The sequence below is a fragment of the Hippocampus bargibanti genome, linkage group LG08 (assembly GCF_051943395.1).
Source record: "Hippocampus bargibanti isolate YZ-2025 linkage group LG08, ASM5194339v1, whole genome shotgun sequence".
Classification (NCBI taxonomy): Eukaryota; Metazoa; Chordata; class Actinopteri; order Syngnathiformes; family Syngnathidae; genus Hippocampus; species Hippocampus bargibanti.
In genome coordinates, this window is record NC_142741.1 from 4,893,888 (window position 1) to 4,907,500 (window position 13,613).

General features: G+C 43.6%; 1 protein-coding gene across 1 annotated transcript in view; it reads left to right on the plus strand.

Annotated features, from left to right (window-relative positions):
* The first annotated feature begins 483 nt into the window (after positions 1 to 483).
* Positions 484 to 13,613, plus strand: part of wars2 (tryptophanyl tRNA synthetase 2, mitochondrial) — a 15,081-nt gene continuing 1,951 nt past the window's right edge. Inside the window, exons 1-4 of the mRNA XM_089002643.1 lie at positions 484 to 638; positions 11,389 to 11,649; positions 11,956 to 12,036; positions 12,845 to 12,927. Of these exons, the coding sequence (XP_088858769.1) occupies positions 531 to 638; positions 11,389 to 11,649; positions 11,956 to 12,036; positions 12,845 to 12,927 (533 nt within the window). The 5' untranslated portion in view covers positions 484 to 530. The remainder of the gene's footprint in view (positions 639 to 11,388; positions 11,650 to 11,955; positions 12,037 to 12,844; positions 12,928 to 13,613) is intronic.

Sequence of the window (13,613 nt, forward strand, 5' to 3'; positions counted from 1 at the left end):
TTCTCTCGCTCTACTAGCGATGTCTCTCACGTGACACGGAACCGGAAGTGACCATGACAAAATATTATAAATCAAGTATTGAAGACAATTTTAAGAATAAAATACATATGAAGGTTCGCATAGAAACGCTTTTACAAAACAACAAGACCAAATAAATGATTTTTTTTGTTGTCATGGCAACCAATTACAATGTTGGCGCCAGTGACAGCACCACTTCAAGTCTATTTTTTCCCCCCCCCCCCCCCCCCCGTCCCAAATTCATCCTGATTCATCCTGACCTGTATGACGACCTTGACTTCCAGTGAAATATGCCTCAGCACGTTTACACGCCCAAATCATAACAGCAGTTGATTCCTCGGCCGTCTGTCGTCTTTTTTGGCTGAAACCTGCCGATGACTTTTTTTACGTTTGGCCTAATTCATATGGCTACTCTACTTCCTGTAATTTAGCTCCTTTCATGTTTTGAGCCCCGGCGCTCGCCGTAGTTGCCGCGCCGTGACGTCACTGCCCCCTCCTTTCCCCAAGTCAACATGGCGCGGGCTCACCTCGCGCGACGTCTCCTGGCCACTTTTCCCGGGAGTTTTCAGCGAGTCCAGCCGAGGTTTCTGTGTGATGGCGGCGGCCAGTCGGAAAACAAGGTAAACTGCCTCTTTTTTTCCTGACCGCCTTTACACACCTGTCTGTCTGTATGCCTGTATGTGTGTGTGTGTGTCTGTTTGTGTGTGTGTGCGTGCGCGCGTCTGTTTATGTATCCATCTGTGTATCTGCCTGTCTGTGTGTACGTTTACACCGTGTACATCGACACACAGACAACCATCTCCACATTTACTGTATGAGGGCAACAAGTGTCCATATTTGACTTGACTTGTCCATGTTGGCTGGCTAATGAATCTATTGGACACCCAAAATGGAAACAGGAAATGACCTGGAAGTGACCCCCCCTCCGGCCCCCAAATTCACTTTATCAGGTGTCGACCATTAAAGCCCACTAGTCCCCCGCGCCGCATGGGAGATTCCGGCTAGAGTTGAGCCCCCTCCGCGGGGGTCCTTCCAATGTCTCAAAGTAGCGCTAGCTAACAACCTCAGCGGGAGGCTTTGGCTAATTAATGGACAGAAAAGAAATCCCTAGCTATCTATTAGTTATCTATTAGCAAGCTAGCTAACTTTCTATCTATTTGAGTTATTCCGAGTTGAGTGAACGCTGTGGCGCTTGTGGCTGCCACTGATCACCCACAGAAAAACTGATCCTGTGACGGTACAGTGACCTTGAGAGTTTTTAAAGGCTGGCTACCTAGCAAGCTATCTATTTGCCATCTATTTGCTATCCGATATCCAACTAGCTAGCTATCTATTTGCTATGTAACTAGCTAGCTGGCTACCTAGCTTTCTATCTATTTGCTATCTATTCACTATCTAACTAGCTAGCTAGCCATCTATGAGTATCTATCAGCTCGCTATCCAACTTTCTATTTGAGTTATTCCGGGTTGAGTTATCGCTGGCCCATGTGGCTGCCGCTGCTCACCCGCAGAAAAACCGATCATGTGACTGTAAAGTGACATTGAGAGTTTTGAAAGGCTGACTACCTAGCTAGCTATGTAGCTCGCTACCTAGCTATCTATCTATTCGCTATCTAACTAGCTAGCTGGCTGGCTACCTAGCTAGCTATTTATTTGCTCTTGATTCACTATCTAGCTAGCTGGCTATCTCTATTTGCTGTCTATTTCCTATCTAACTAGCTAGCTATCTATTAGCCAGCTGGCTAACTTTCTATCTATTTGAGTTATTCCGGGTTGAGTTATCGCTGGCACATGTGACTGCCGCTGCTCACCTGCAGAAAAACTGATCCTGTGACTGTAAGGTGACCTTGAGAGTTTTGAAAGGCGCTTAGAAATTAAATGGATTATTATTATTATTATTTTTATTATTCTGTCACAAGTCCGCGTGGGCGTGGCTAAACGGGCTCGGGTGTGGCGCTATTTGCGTCCGTCACCCGGCGGATCGCCGCGGCGACCGCTCCGCCAGATCTCAGAGTCGATCCTCTCTCCCCTGGTTCGTTTTTGTTGTTTTGCCGAGTCGCTAATGAGTTTCCTGCTACACCCCCCGACCGGACCCCCCTCATCCTCAGCCTATCTTGAAGTCTGGACCCCGGAGAAGCGGCGGCCGGCGGAGGTTATTTTTGGCGCGATTGGCGTCTGCTGTTTTTGAAGGGCCTCCAGTCCCCATTAATCAGGGCCGGGACCCCCGCGGTGCGCAGGCCACAGTGCCGCGTTTCTCTTCCCGCCTCGCCGCCGGCCGCGAGCGCTAGTTCGCTGCGCAGCGTGAGGCTCGGACGAGCCTCATCAATCTCACCTGTCCCGCGTTCCCACCGCAGATTTAATCAAATGCGGTTTTTCTTGGGGGGGGGGGGGGCGTACCCCCATGCCCCTGCCTCCCTGCGGCACCCTGCGGGGAGCAAAAACAGAAAAAAACATGGCCTCAAAAAGAAAATTGGGCTCTTATTTGTATTATTTGTTATTATTATTATTATTATTATTATTATTATTATTATTATTATTATTATTATTATTATTATTATTATTATTATTGTTGTTGTTGTTTTGTTGTTGTTATGATGGTTATTATGATTACTACCCAGCTATCTATCTAGCTAGCTACCGAGCTGGCTATCAATTTGCTGTCTATTAGCTATCTGGCTGGCTCGCTAGCTATCTAGCTGGCTATCTATTAGTTAAACAGCCATCTAGCTACCTAGCTAGCTGTCTATCTATTAGTTATCCATTAGCTATCTTTTAGCTAGCTAGCTTTCTATCTATTCGGGGTACTTCCGGGTAGAGTGAACGCTGGCGTGCGTGTCTGCTGCTGCTCATGCACAGAAAAACTGATCACGTGACTGTAAAGTGTCCTTGAGAGTTTTGAAAGGCGCTTACAAATCAAATGGATTATTATTAGTATTATAAATAGAAAAAAAGGGGGGTTAAGTAAGGGGGGGTGTGACGCGGTGGATGTTTGGGACCTCCCGCCAAGTGTCGGAAAATGTATGACATTAATTTCCCAGGGATGAAGTCCCAATAATTTAGCCGTGAGGATTCCACTAACTGTTGTGGGTTTGGGTTTCCTCCTTCCATTACCGGCGGCTTCCTTTTCCATCCTGAAGGCCCACTGCAGGCGACGGCCAGGCACGGCTCCTCTCCCATTTCTCCCTTGCAGCCGCCAAACGGGATCTGTCCCAAATCCTTTCTTGCCGCTTCCTGGTGAGAGGATTTTTTTGACCATCACAAAGGTTTGGTCAAAGCTTAGCCAAAACAAACATGCGGATCAAACCTCTGAAGATGAAGGATGCTGATTCGCTGTGGCGACCCCTTGAAGGGAAAAGCCGAAAGAAGAAGAAGTTTGATCGGCTCTTGTCATCAAAAAGTTATTATACATAAAATGAGCAGATTTATTATACATAAAATAAGGCCTATTTTGTGTGGTTTTAAGGTTTATTCAGTAGAAAAATGTGTTTTATGGAGACCTGGGAACGGATTATTCTCATTTTAATGGTTTCTTATGGGAAATACATTTTGGCAGATGAACTTTTCGCCTTAGACACACTTTCTGGGAGCCAATTAATTTCGATCGGATGTCGTCATCAAAAAGTTATTATATATAAAAAGAACACATTTATTGTACATAAAATGAGGTGTATTTTGTGTAATTTTAAAGGACAACCGACGTCACTTTGGTGTTTTATTGGTGTTTATTGCTAAACACCAATAAAAATGACTTAAAGTGTCCAAAATCTGCAAAAAAATTGAGCTGCGAATTGGGCATTTTCATAAAGTCCCGCCCCCATTTCGTGACGTCACGCCAAGCATTGCTTGTGACTCAAAACAATGGCTTCAGATTCGGAGAATATGCTTTCTTGTTACACATCCAGTTATGAATATGATTCAAATAGTTCTGAAGAGGAAAGCATACATGTTTGCAATCGATTAAAGAATTATATGTGCCATTTTGAGGCAACATTGGGGGAAAATCTCTCACCCCAAAAAAAAGAGGCACAAAATGGCGACCCAGTGGCAACCTCCGCTTCCACAGGCTGATAAATTCCTTATATGGAGCTTGGATGCCCTCTTCTGGCGGCTTTTGGGTGCAACACGGTTCTCAGACCAAACATGTACAGCAAAATACATTGTCATGATGGAAGGACTGCTACAATGTGTCTTTTTTCCGTCAGGGGGCGGTCCTTTCATGACGTCACGTACGGACTCGTCACCAACTCAAAAACAAGACTTCCTGAATATTCAGAGCGAGTCTTAAAATGTAAAATATAGCTATATGCGGTGGAATACAGTAAAGTCTCATTATATCGATATTCAAGGGAGTCCGAAAAAATATCGATATAACCGGGACTATCGATATAGCCGACCCTGTTTGCATGTAATTTTCTCCGTGCGTGCATAGAAATAGTATCGATATAACCGGGACTATCGATATATCCGATATCGATATAACGAGACTTTACTGTATTTGTAAAATACGCTCAGTAGAAGTCATTTGAAGCCATTTTACAAATTATGGACACAACTTGTCCGGAGACGTCGGTTGTCCTTTAAGGCTTTTTTTTTTATCCATTGAAAATTATGTTATATGCGGACCTGGGAACGGATTATTCTCATTTTAATGGTTTCTTATGGGAAATAAATGTTTGGCAGATGAACTTTTCGCCTTACACACACTTTCTGGGAACCAATTATGTTCATGACCTGAGGTATCAATGTACTTTGAAAAGACGTCATTCGTTGAGGCTGCGCCTTATACTCCCGTGCACCTTATACACAGGTGTCAAAGTCAAGGCCCGCGGGCCAAATCCGGCCCGCCACATCATTTTTTTCGGCCCGCGAAAGCAAATCAAACTTGTTAAATTCCATGATGATTGCTAAAATCTGAGCCAAAATTTCATATTTTTGGATGTCAACCACAATAAAAGTCATTATTCTTGACTTCAGATTTCAAAACGACTTATTCATTAATTTGCTGTGTGCTCTATATGTAATATTTGAAGGGATATAAACATTCTAATGGGTTCCCCAAATTCATAACGGCCCTCGAGAGGAAACCATAACTACAATGTGGCCCGTGGCAAAAAATGACTTTGACACCCCTGCACTGGAAAATACCATCACTAAATTGACCTTTTTCCCCCATCCTGCTTGCTGCCATTCTCACCCCCCCCCCTGCCTTCTTAATGTGCAACCAGTGCCAAGATTCCACCGAGCACAACTTGACTTCTGCAGGTGTGAACCACCCAACGGTTTTGTGGAGAACCCTCCAAATAAGGCTTTTTTTTGGGGGGGGGGGGGGGGTTGAGTGTTGTGCCATATTTCTTTCCCTCCGACATTTTGTCAAGTTGCGGCGTGTTGTCACGTGGCCACGTCGGATAGGGAGTGAAGGCACGTCGAGGTGAATTAAGATCGCAGCAGTGGGGGAGGGGGGGGGGAATCCGGAACACCCGATCCTGTGTTGGGATACTCAGCGGGAGAGCCGTGGAGGGGGGGGGGGGCGCTTCCTCCCTTCCACTCTTCCATTCGCACTCCTCTCGGGATGCGGCATTGGCAAAGATCTGACACCAAGATTGCACCTCCGAAGACTTAGCGGTCGGGGGGGGGGGGGGGGGGGGGGTTGATTTTCTTCCAAAAAAATGATCCTGTGCCTTATATGTGATATCAGATTGAGCCGCAACGGCCGATCGAACTTAATTGGTTCCCAGAAAGGGTGTGTAAGGCGAAAAGTTCGTCTGCTGAACATTCATTTCCCATAAGAAACCATTAAAATGAGAATAATCCGTTCCCAGGTGCCCATAAAACATAATTTTCTACTAAATAAGCCTTAAAAGTACACAATATATATACCTTATATTATGTATCATAAATGTGCTCATTTTATGTATAAAGTTTTGATGACAACAGCCGATCGAACTTAATTGGTTCCCAGAAAGTGTGTGTTAGGCGAAAAGTTCGTCTGCTGAACATTTATTTCTCATAAGAAACCATTAAAATGAGAATAATCCGTTCCCAGGTCCCCATAAAACATAATTTTCTACTAAATAAGCCTTAAAACTACACAAAATAGACATTATTTTATGTATAATGAATGCGCTCATTTTATATATAATAACTTTTTGATGACAACAGCCAATCGAACTTAATTGGTTCCAAGAAAGTGTGTGTAAGGTGAAAAGTTTGTCTACCAAACATTTATTTCCCATAAGAAACCATTAAAATGAGAATAATCCGTTCCCAGGTGCCCATAAAACGTAATTTTCTACTAAATAAGCCTTAAAAGTACACAATATATATACCTTCTATTATGTATCATAAATGTGCTCATTTTATGTATAAAGTTTTGATGACAACAGCCGATCGAACTTAATTGGTTCCCAGAAAGTGTGTGTTAGGCGAAAAGTTCGTCTGCCGAACATTTATTTCCCATAAGAAACCATTAAAATGACAATAATCCATTCCCATGTCCCCATAAAACGTAATTTTCTACTAAATAAGCCTTAAAACTACACATATACACACACGCATATACATATATACCTTATATTATGTATCATAAATGTGCTCATTTTATGTATAAAGTTTTGATGACAACAGCCGATCGAACTTAATTGGTTCCCAGAAAGTGTGTGTAAGGCGAAAAGTTCGTCTGCTGAACATTTATTTCTCATAAGAAACCATTAAAATGAGAATAATCCGTTCCCAGGTCCCCATAAAACATAATTTTCTACTAAATAAGCCTTAAAACTACACAAAATATACATTATTTTATGTATAATAAATGCGCTCATTTTATATATAATAACTTTTTGATGACAACAGCCGATCGAACTTAATTGGTTTCCAGAAAGTGTGTGTAAGGCGAAAGGTTCGCCTGCTGAACATTTATTTTCATAGGAAACCATTAAAATGAGAATAATCCGTTCCCAGGTCCCCATAAAACATAATTTTCTACTAAATAAGCCTTAAAACTACACAAAATAGACATTATTTTATGTATAATGAATGCGCTCATTTTATATATAATAACTTTTTGATGACAACAGCCAATCGAACTTAATTGGTTCCAAGAAAGTGTGTGTAAGGTGAAAAGTTTGTCTACCAAACATTTATTTCCCATAAGAAACCATTAAAATGAGAATAATCCGTTCCCAGGTGCCCATAAAACGTAATTTTCTACTAAATAAACCTTAAAACTACACAAAATAGACATTATTTTATGTATAATAAATGCGCTCATTTTATGTATAATAAATTGTTGATGACCACAGCCAATCGAACTTAATTGGTTCCAAGAAAGTGTGTGTAAGGTGAAAAGTTTGTCTACCAAACATTTATTTCCCATAAGAAACCATTAAAATGAGAATAATCCGTTCCCAGGTGCCCATAAAACGTAATTTTCTACTAAATAAACCTTAAAACTACACAAAATAGACATTATTTTATGTATAATAAATGCGCTCATTTTATGTATAATAAATTGTTGATGACCACAGCCAATCGAACTTAATTGGTTCCCAGAAAGTGTGTGTAAGGTGAAAAGTTTGTCTGCCGAACATTTCTTTCCCATAAGAAACCATTAAAATGAGAATAATTCGTTCCCATGTCCCCATAAAACATAATTTCCGATGGAATAAGCCTTAAAAGTACACATATACACACACACATATAGATATATACCTTATATTATGTATCATAAATGTGCTCATTTTATGTATAACGTTTTGATGACAACAGCTGATCGAATTTAATTGGTTCCCAGAAAGTGTGTGTAAGGTGAAAGGTTCGCCTGCTGAACATTTATTTCCATAAGAAACCATTAAAATGAGAATAATCCGTTCCCAGGTGCCCATAAAACGTAATTTTCTACTAAATAAACCTTAAAACTACACAAAATAGACATTATTTTATGTATAATAAATGCGTTCATTTTATGTATAATAAATTGTTGATGACCACAGCCAATCGAACTTAATTGGTTCCAAGAAAGTGTGTGTAAGGTGAAAAGTGTGTATCCCAAAAATTAATTTCCCATAGGAAACAATTAAAATGAGAATAATCCGTTCCCAAGTCCCCATAAAACATCATTTTCTATGTGACGATCAGCCGCCGATCAGAGATGGCGGACCGTCAGACGTACTATTTTTAGGACTCGTTTCGATTTGCGGAAAAAGCCTCACAAAGACACGTGAACAGCACGTTTAGCCGTTTTGGTTTGAAGCGCCGCCGTTTTTGGGCCAAATCGGGAGTCGCTCGTCCACCGCTAAGTCGCTAAACGTTCTCATTCACAGGCGTCAAAAAATGTAGAGGCCAACTGGGGCCGAGGAAATGTTCTCTCACTCCGACAAATGTTGAAAACAAAAAAAGGGGGGGGGGGGGCTGAGCAGCCCCAACAACTACCCTCATATTTTAACACCGACGGCGGCGGCATCGTCGCTAAGGTGACGAAAGCTTTCCTCTTTCGCAGCCGCCATATGCTGAAGACATTGCGCGTTTTGTGCGTCGGAAGGTGGGGGGGGGCGACAACTTTCGGAAGGTTACGTACACGTTAGCGCCGCCTTTTCACACTTTTTCCAGGCATCCATCTTTGTTTGTCTGGCGGTGTCGCTGTGCGCTAACGTCCGCGCGGGGGGGGGCAAAGGTCAAGCGCAAACACGCTGTGGTTGAAACGTGTTGGACAGAGGGGGGGTGCCCCCAAAAAAAAAAAACGGCTTCCCAGTCTCCCCGATGGAAAAACAACCGCCGTCACGTCATGTGATGACAAAGAGGGAATGGTGCGCCGGCGACTTTTCTTTTCTTTTTCCCTTCTCCAGTTCCAGCGTAGGGGCTTGGAACCCCCATCCCCCCCTTTTCCAACGTTTCTCTCTCCTCGTCCGCCGGGGAGCGAGCGACCGCACGCTGCGGTGCCGGCGAGAAAATGTTGGATTAATCAGCCACAACAAAATGACATCGCTGCGCAAGAATGCCTCATAAATGCAAAACGGGAGAAACGCGGCCGGCGTGCCAGTCAACGCGTCCAAACGTTTTCGACCCCCTCCCCTGCGACCACTCGCGCAAACCGAATGATTCCCATCGTGATTGGTCGCCCATCCTGCCGACCGCCTTCGTACTAACTGCCATTCACGAATTGATAATATGTAGAGCGCCATTCCCCAATTTGTTTTAGGTTTAGTTTTTTTTTTCATGCTTGGGTGACGATAAAGCACTGGTCGGACCTCTGGCAATGTTTTTCCCTTCCATCAGGGGCAGTACAGTGATTCCTCAGCTCACGAACTTAATTGGTTCCCAGAAAGTGTGTGTAAGGCGAAAAGCGTGTCTTCTAAACATTAATTTCCCATAGGAAACCATTACAAATGAGAATAATCCGTTCCCAGGTCCCCATAAAACATAATTTTCGACTAAATAAGCTTTAAACTACACAAAATATACCTTATTTTATCGATAATAAATGTGCTATTTGTAGTGTAATTAAAAGAAATACACTGTACTGTATATTAAAGTCGTTTTATTTACCTTTGTTATCGTAGTTGATGGCTTGATGCAATGGAGTGGAAGGAGGGAGGGAGGGAGGGAGGAAGTTACTGTTTGGAAGGAGAATCACCCTTCATAAGGACTGTCGGTTTTGATTCCTAAAAACCTCTTAATCGCTTCTTTGTTCTTAAGGATGGAAGCAATGGTCGACTTAGCGTAATGGTACTGGGACAGCTAAGTCACAAATAAAGTGACTTTATGCTACAATGCAGTATATTTCTTTCATTACAATACAATAGCACATTTATTATACATAGAATAAGGTATGTTGTGTGTAGTTTTAAGGCTTATTTAGTTGAAAAGTATATTTTATGGAAACCCGGGAACGTTTTATTCCCATTTTAATGGTTTCCTATGGGACATTTTTTTTCACGATACACACTTTTCGCCTTACACACTCTGTCTGGGAACCAATTAAGTTCGTAAGTTGAGGTCTCACTGTAGATAGCAAATAGATAGCTGGCGAGATAGCTAGCTAAATAGCTGGATAGCTAGATAAATAAATCATGTACACTTTGCTCCAAAATAGCTGCCTTCCTGCACCCCAAACAAGTCCACATGGCACGATTCCGGTTTGAAGCCGCCATTTTGTTGTCAAAGATGTCCGATCGATGGCCGATCTTTTCGGCCCCCTAAAAATGTCACACGGCCATTTTGTGCGTGCCCTTTTTTTTGGCAAAGGTCATCTCACGTTACCAAGTTTCCCTTTCGCGACGGTTTTATGAGAGCGATGAAATACGGCGGAACAAATCGTGTGACGGGGCGGAGACGCCCGCCGTGCGGGATTTCCGAGCGGATCGCCTTTTACGACCGCTGCGCTCGTGTGGCGGCATCCGTCATAAAAAATAATTGCCGTACACTATTGGCTGTCCGGCCTGTCGTCGGGCGGGGGGGTTGATTTAGCTCTTCTCCCCCCCCTCCCCTGAAACTTTGCAAAACGCTCTCCGGGTTTTCCTTCCTCGGAGGCGTCTGGCCAGGTGACGGCGGCTTCGCGGCCGCTGTTGACTCTGCTTGACATTTGATTGGCTCAAATGACGCCATTAGCATGTCTGCGTGGCTAATGGCTTCCTTCATGGGAGGGGGCGGCATGTCAGCCGGAGGTGAGAACACATATGAGCCAGACTCGGGGTGCCGTCTGCGCCCTAAATTGACCCCGACGGCCCCCGAAGAGGCTCGGCGGCTAATGGCATAAGCGCTCCTGTTATTTTGTTAAATATTTTATTTGTATTTTTTGGGGGTGCTTGTGGTGTTTGTTTTGTTTACACGATCTTTAGGGGCGTTCATTGTTTGGTCCGCCATTTTGTTTCACGTTTCGAGTACTAATAGCTATCTATTCGCTAGCTAATAGCTATCAATTCGCTAGCTATTAGTTAAGTGTTGTCTGGACTTTTTGTGGCTAATTTATATAGGGATTACCATGGCAACAGACAGCTCTTTTGAATGACATTAGCCTTTTTATTTGGGCACGCTAGCAACTCTTCAGGCATTTGCAAATGGACGGTTCAGGAAACATATTCACTATCTAGCTAGCAAGCTATCTATTAGCTAGCTACCTAGCGTTCTATTAGCTAGCTAGCTTTCTATCTTTTTGAATTTTTCCAGGTTGAGTGAACGCTGACGCGTGGGGCTGCCGCTGCTCACCCACAGAAAAACTGATCCTGTGACTGTAAAGTGACCGTGATAGTTTTGAAAGGCGTTTAGAAATGAAATGTATTATTATCTATTCGCTAGCTATTAACTATCTATTCGCTAGTTATTAACTATCTATTCGCTAGCTTCGCTTATTAAAGGTCCGCTTGATTTCTTGGACAGGAGTCGGCGGCGTGCCACCGGGTGTTCTCCGGTATCCAGCCCACGGGGGTCCCCCATCTGGGCAACTACCTGGGCACCCTGGAGAACTGGGTGACCCTGCAGGAGCACTACCCATCGGTGCTCTACAGCGTGGCCGACCTGCACGCCATCACCCGTCCGCAGGACCCCAGCGCCCTCCGCGCCAACACCCTGGACATGGTGGCCAGCCTGCTAGCGTGCGGCGTGGATCCACGCAAGGCCATCCTCTTCCAGCAGTCGCAGGTTCGACCCGACCCCAAAGCGCATCATTCAGCCTGAACTCCATCCTCACTCCCATAATAGCAAAAGTACTCCACTCGATAGCAAACCACGTCTGCACTCAAAGAAAGGGGGTGACAAAAACTAGTCCGCTAGACACCATGGCACTGTTCGACCGTGTGGTTTGGTGTTCGTCTGCCGAAAACTAGTTTGTATACCAAGATTATGCCATGGGAGGAGATTTCCCCAAAACACACCCGCGTTTCCGCCACTTAAACCAAATATTCAAAGATGTGACGCTGGATCTCACCGGATTTGTGACCTTGGCAGGTGCCCGAGCATGCAGAGCTTGCCTGGATCCTCGGATGCCTGACCAGCATGCCGCGCCTCCGACACCTGCCGCAGTGGAAGGTACGAAGGGAATTAAAAAAAAAACCCACAGGTAACGACCGGGTTACGTTTCGACATAACGGTTGTAAGTCAAATGGTCGTAAGTCGAAATCTATTCAAAATGGCCGATGTCACGTTTACATGACAGGATAGTATACAATGTCAATCATTTGTTGAGTTACGACCGGGTTCCGTTCCGACAAAACGGTCGTAAGTCAAACGGTCGTAAGTCGAAGTCCATTCAAAATGGCCGACGTGACGTTTACACGACAGGATAGTATACGATGTCAATCTGTTATTTGACTACCAAACTGTTTGCAGTTCATTTATAAATTGTATAACTTTTTGTGTCATTTCCATCGTCAGCCATTTTGAATGGATTTCGACTTACGACCGTTTTGACTTATGACCGTTTTGTCGGAACCAAACCCGGTCGTAACTCAACAACAGATTGACATCGTATACTATACTGTCGTGTAAACGTCACGTCGGCCATTTGGAATGCATTTCGACTTGCGACCGTTTGACTTACGACCGTTTTGTTGGAACTGAACCCGGTCGTAACTCGGATGTTCCCTGTATATATATATATTTTTTTTCCTTGTGACAGCGTATTGTATTTCCATCCCTCTTCTCCGTGGTTGTTTTGTCGCATTTTATTGCTTTCTCCATCTGTCCGATTTGTCCTCCTAATAGCCGTCATTTCCCAGCCACATGCGGCGTCAATCGGGCCCCGAGGAGGATCCGCGGCCAAAAAAACAGGGGTGGGGGGGTATACATGTTTTTATTAATTTGTTTTCCGTGGGGGGGGGGCGTGTATTGTGTCCAGATAAAGAGCAAGGAGAAGAATGAAGGCAGCGTGGGCCTGTACACATATCCTGTTCTCCAGGCCGCTGACATTCTCCTCTACAAGTGAGAATTTGGAGATCACCCGCACATCTCGCTCAATAATAATAATAATAATAATAATAATTCCTAAGCGCTTTTCAAAACTCTCAAGGTCACTTTACAGTCACAGGATCAGTTTTTCTGTGGGTGAGCAGCGGCAGCCACACGCGCCAGCGTTCACTCAACCCGGAAGTAACTCAAATAGATAGAAAGCTAGCTAGCTAGCTAATAAATATCTAATAGGTACCTACCTAGATAGCCAGCAATCTAGATGGCTAATAGATAATGAATAATAATGCCAGCTAGATAGCCAGTGAGCCAGCCATATAGCTAATAGATAGCAAATAGATATCCAGCTAGGTAGCTAGCTAGATAGCCAGCCGGATAGTAATCATGATAATCATAATAACCATAATCATAATAATAATATGTTTCATTTCTAAGCGCATTTCAAAACTCTCAAAGTCACTTTACAGTCAGTTCTGTGGGTGAGCAGCATCAGCCACATGCGCCAGCGTTCATTCAACCCGGAAGTAACTCAAATAGATAGAAAGCTAGCTAGCTAACTTGCTAATACATAACCAATGGATAGCTAGCTACATAGCTAGCTCGATTCAACCCATATTAACATACAAGTGCATCTTAAGTAGAATATTGCCGATTATTATTATTATTTTCAAAATTAATCCCAGCCAAAATATGAACTTAAA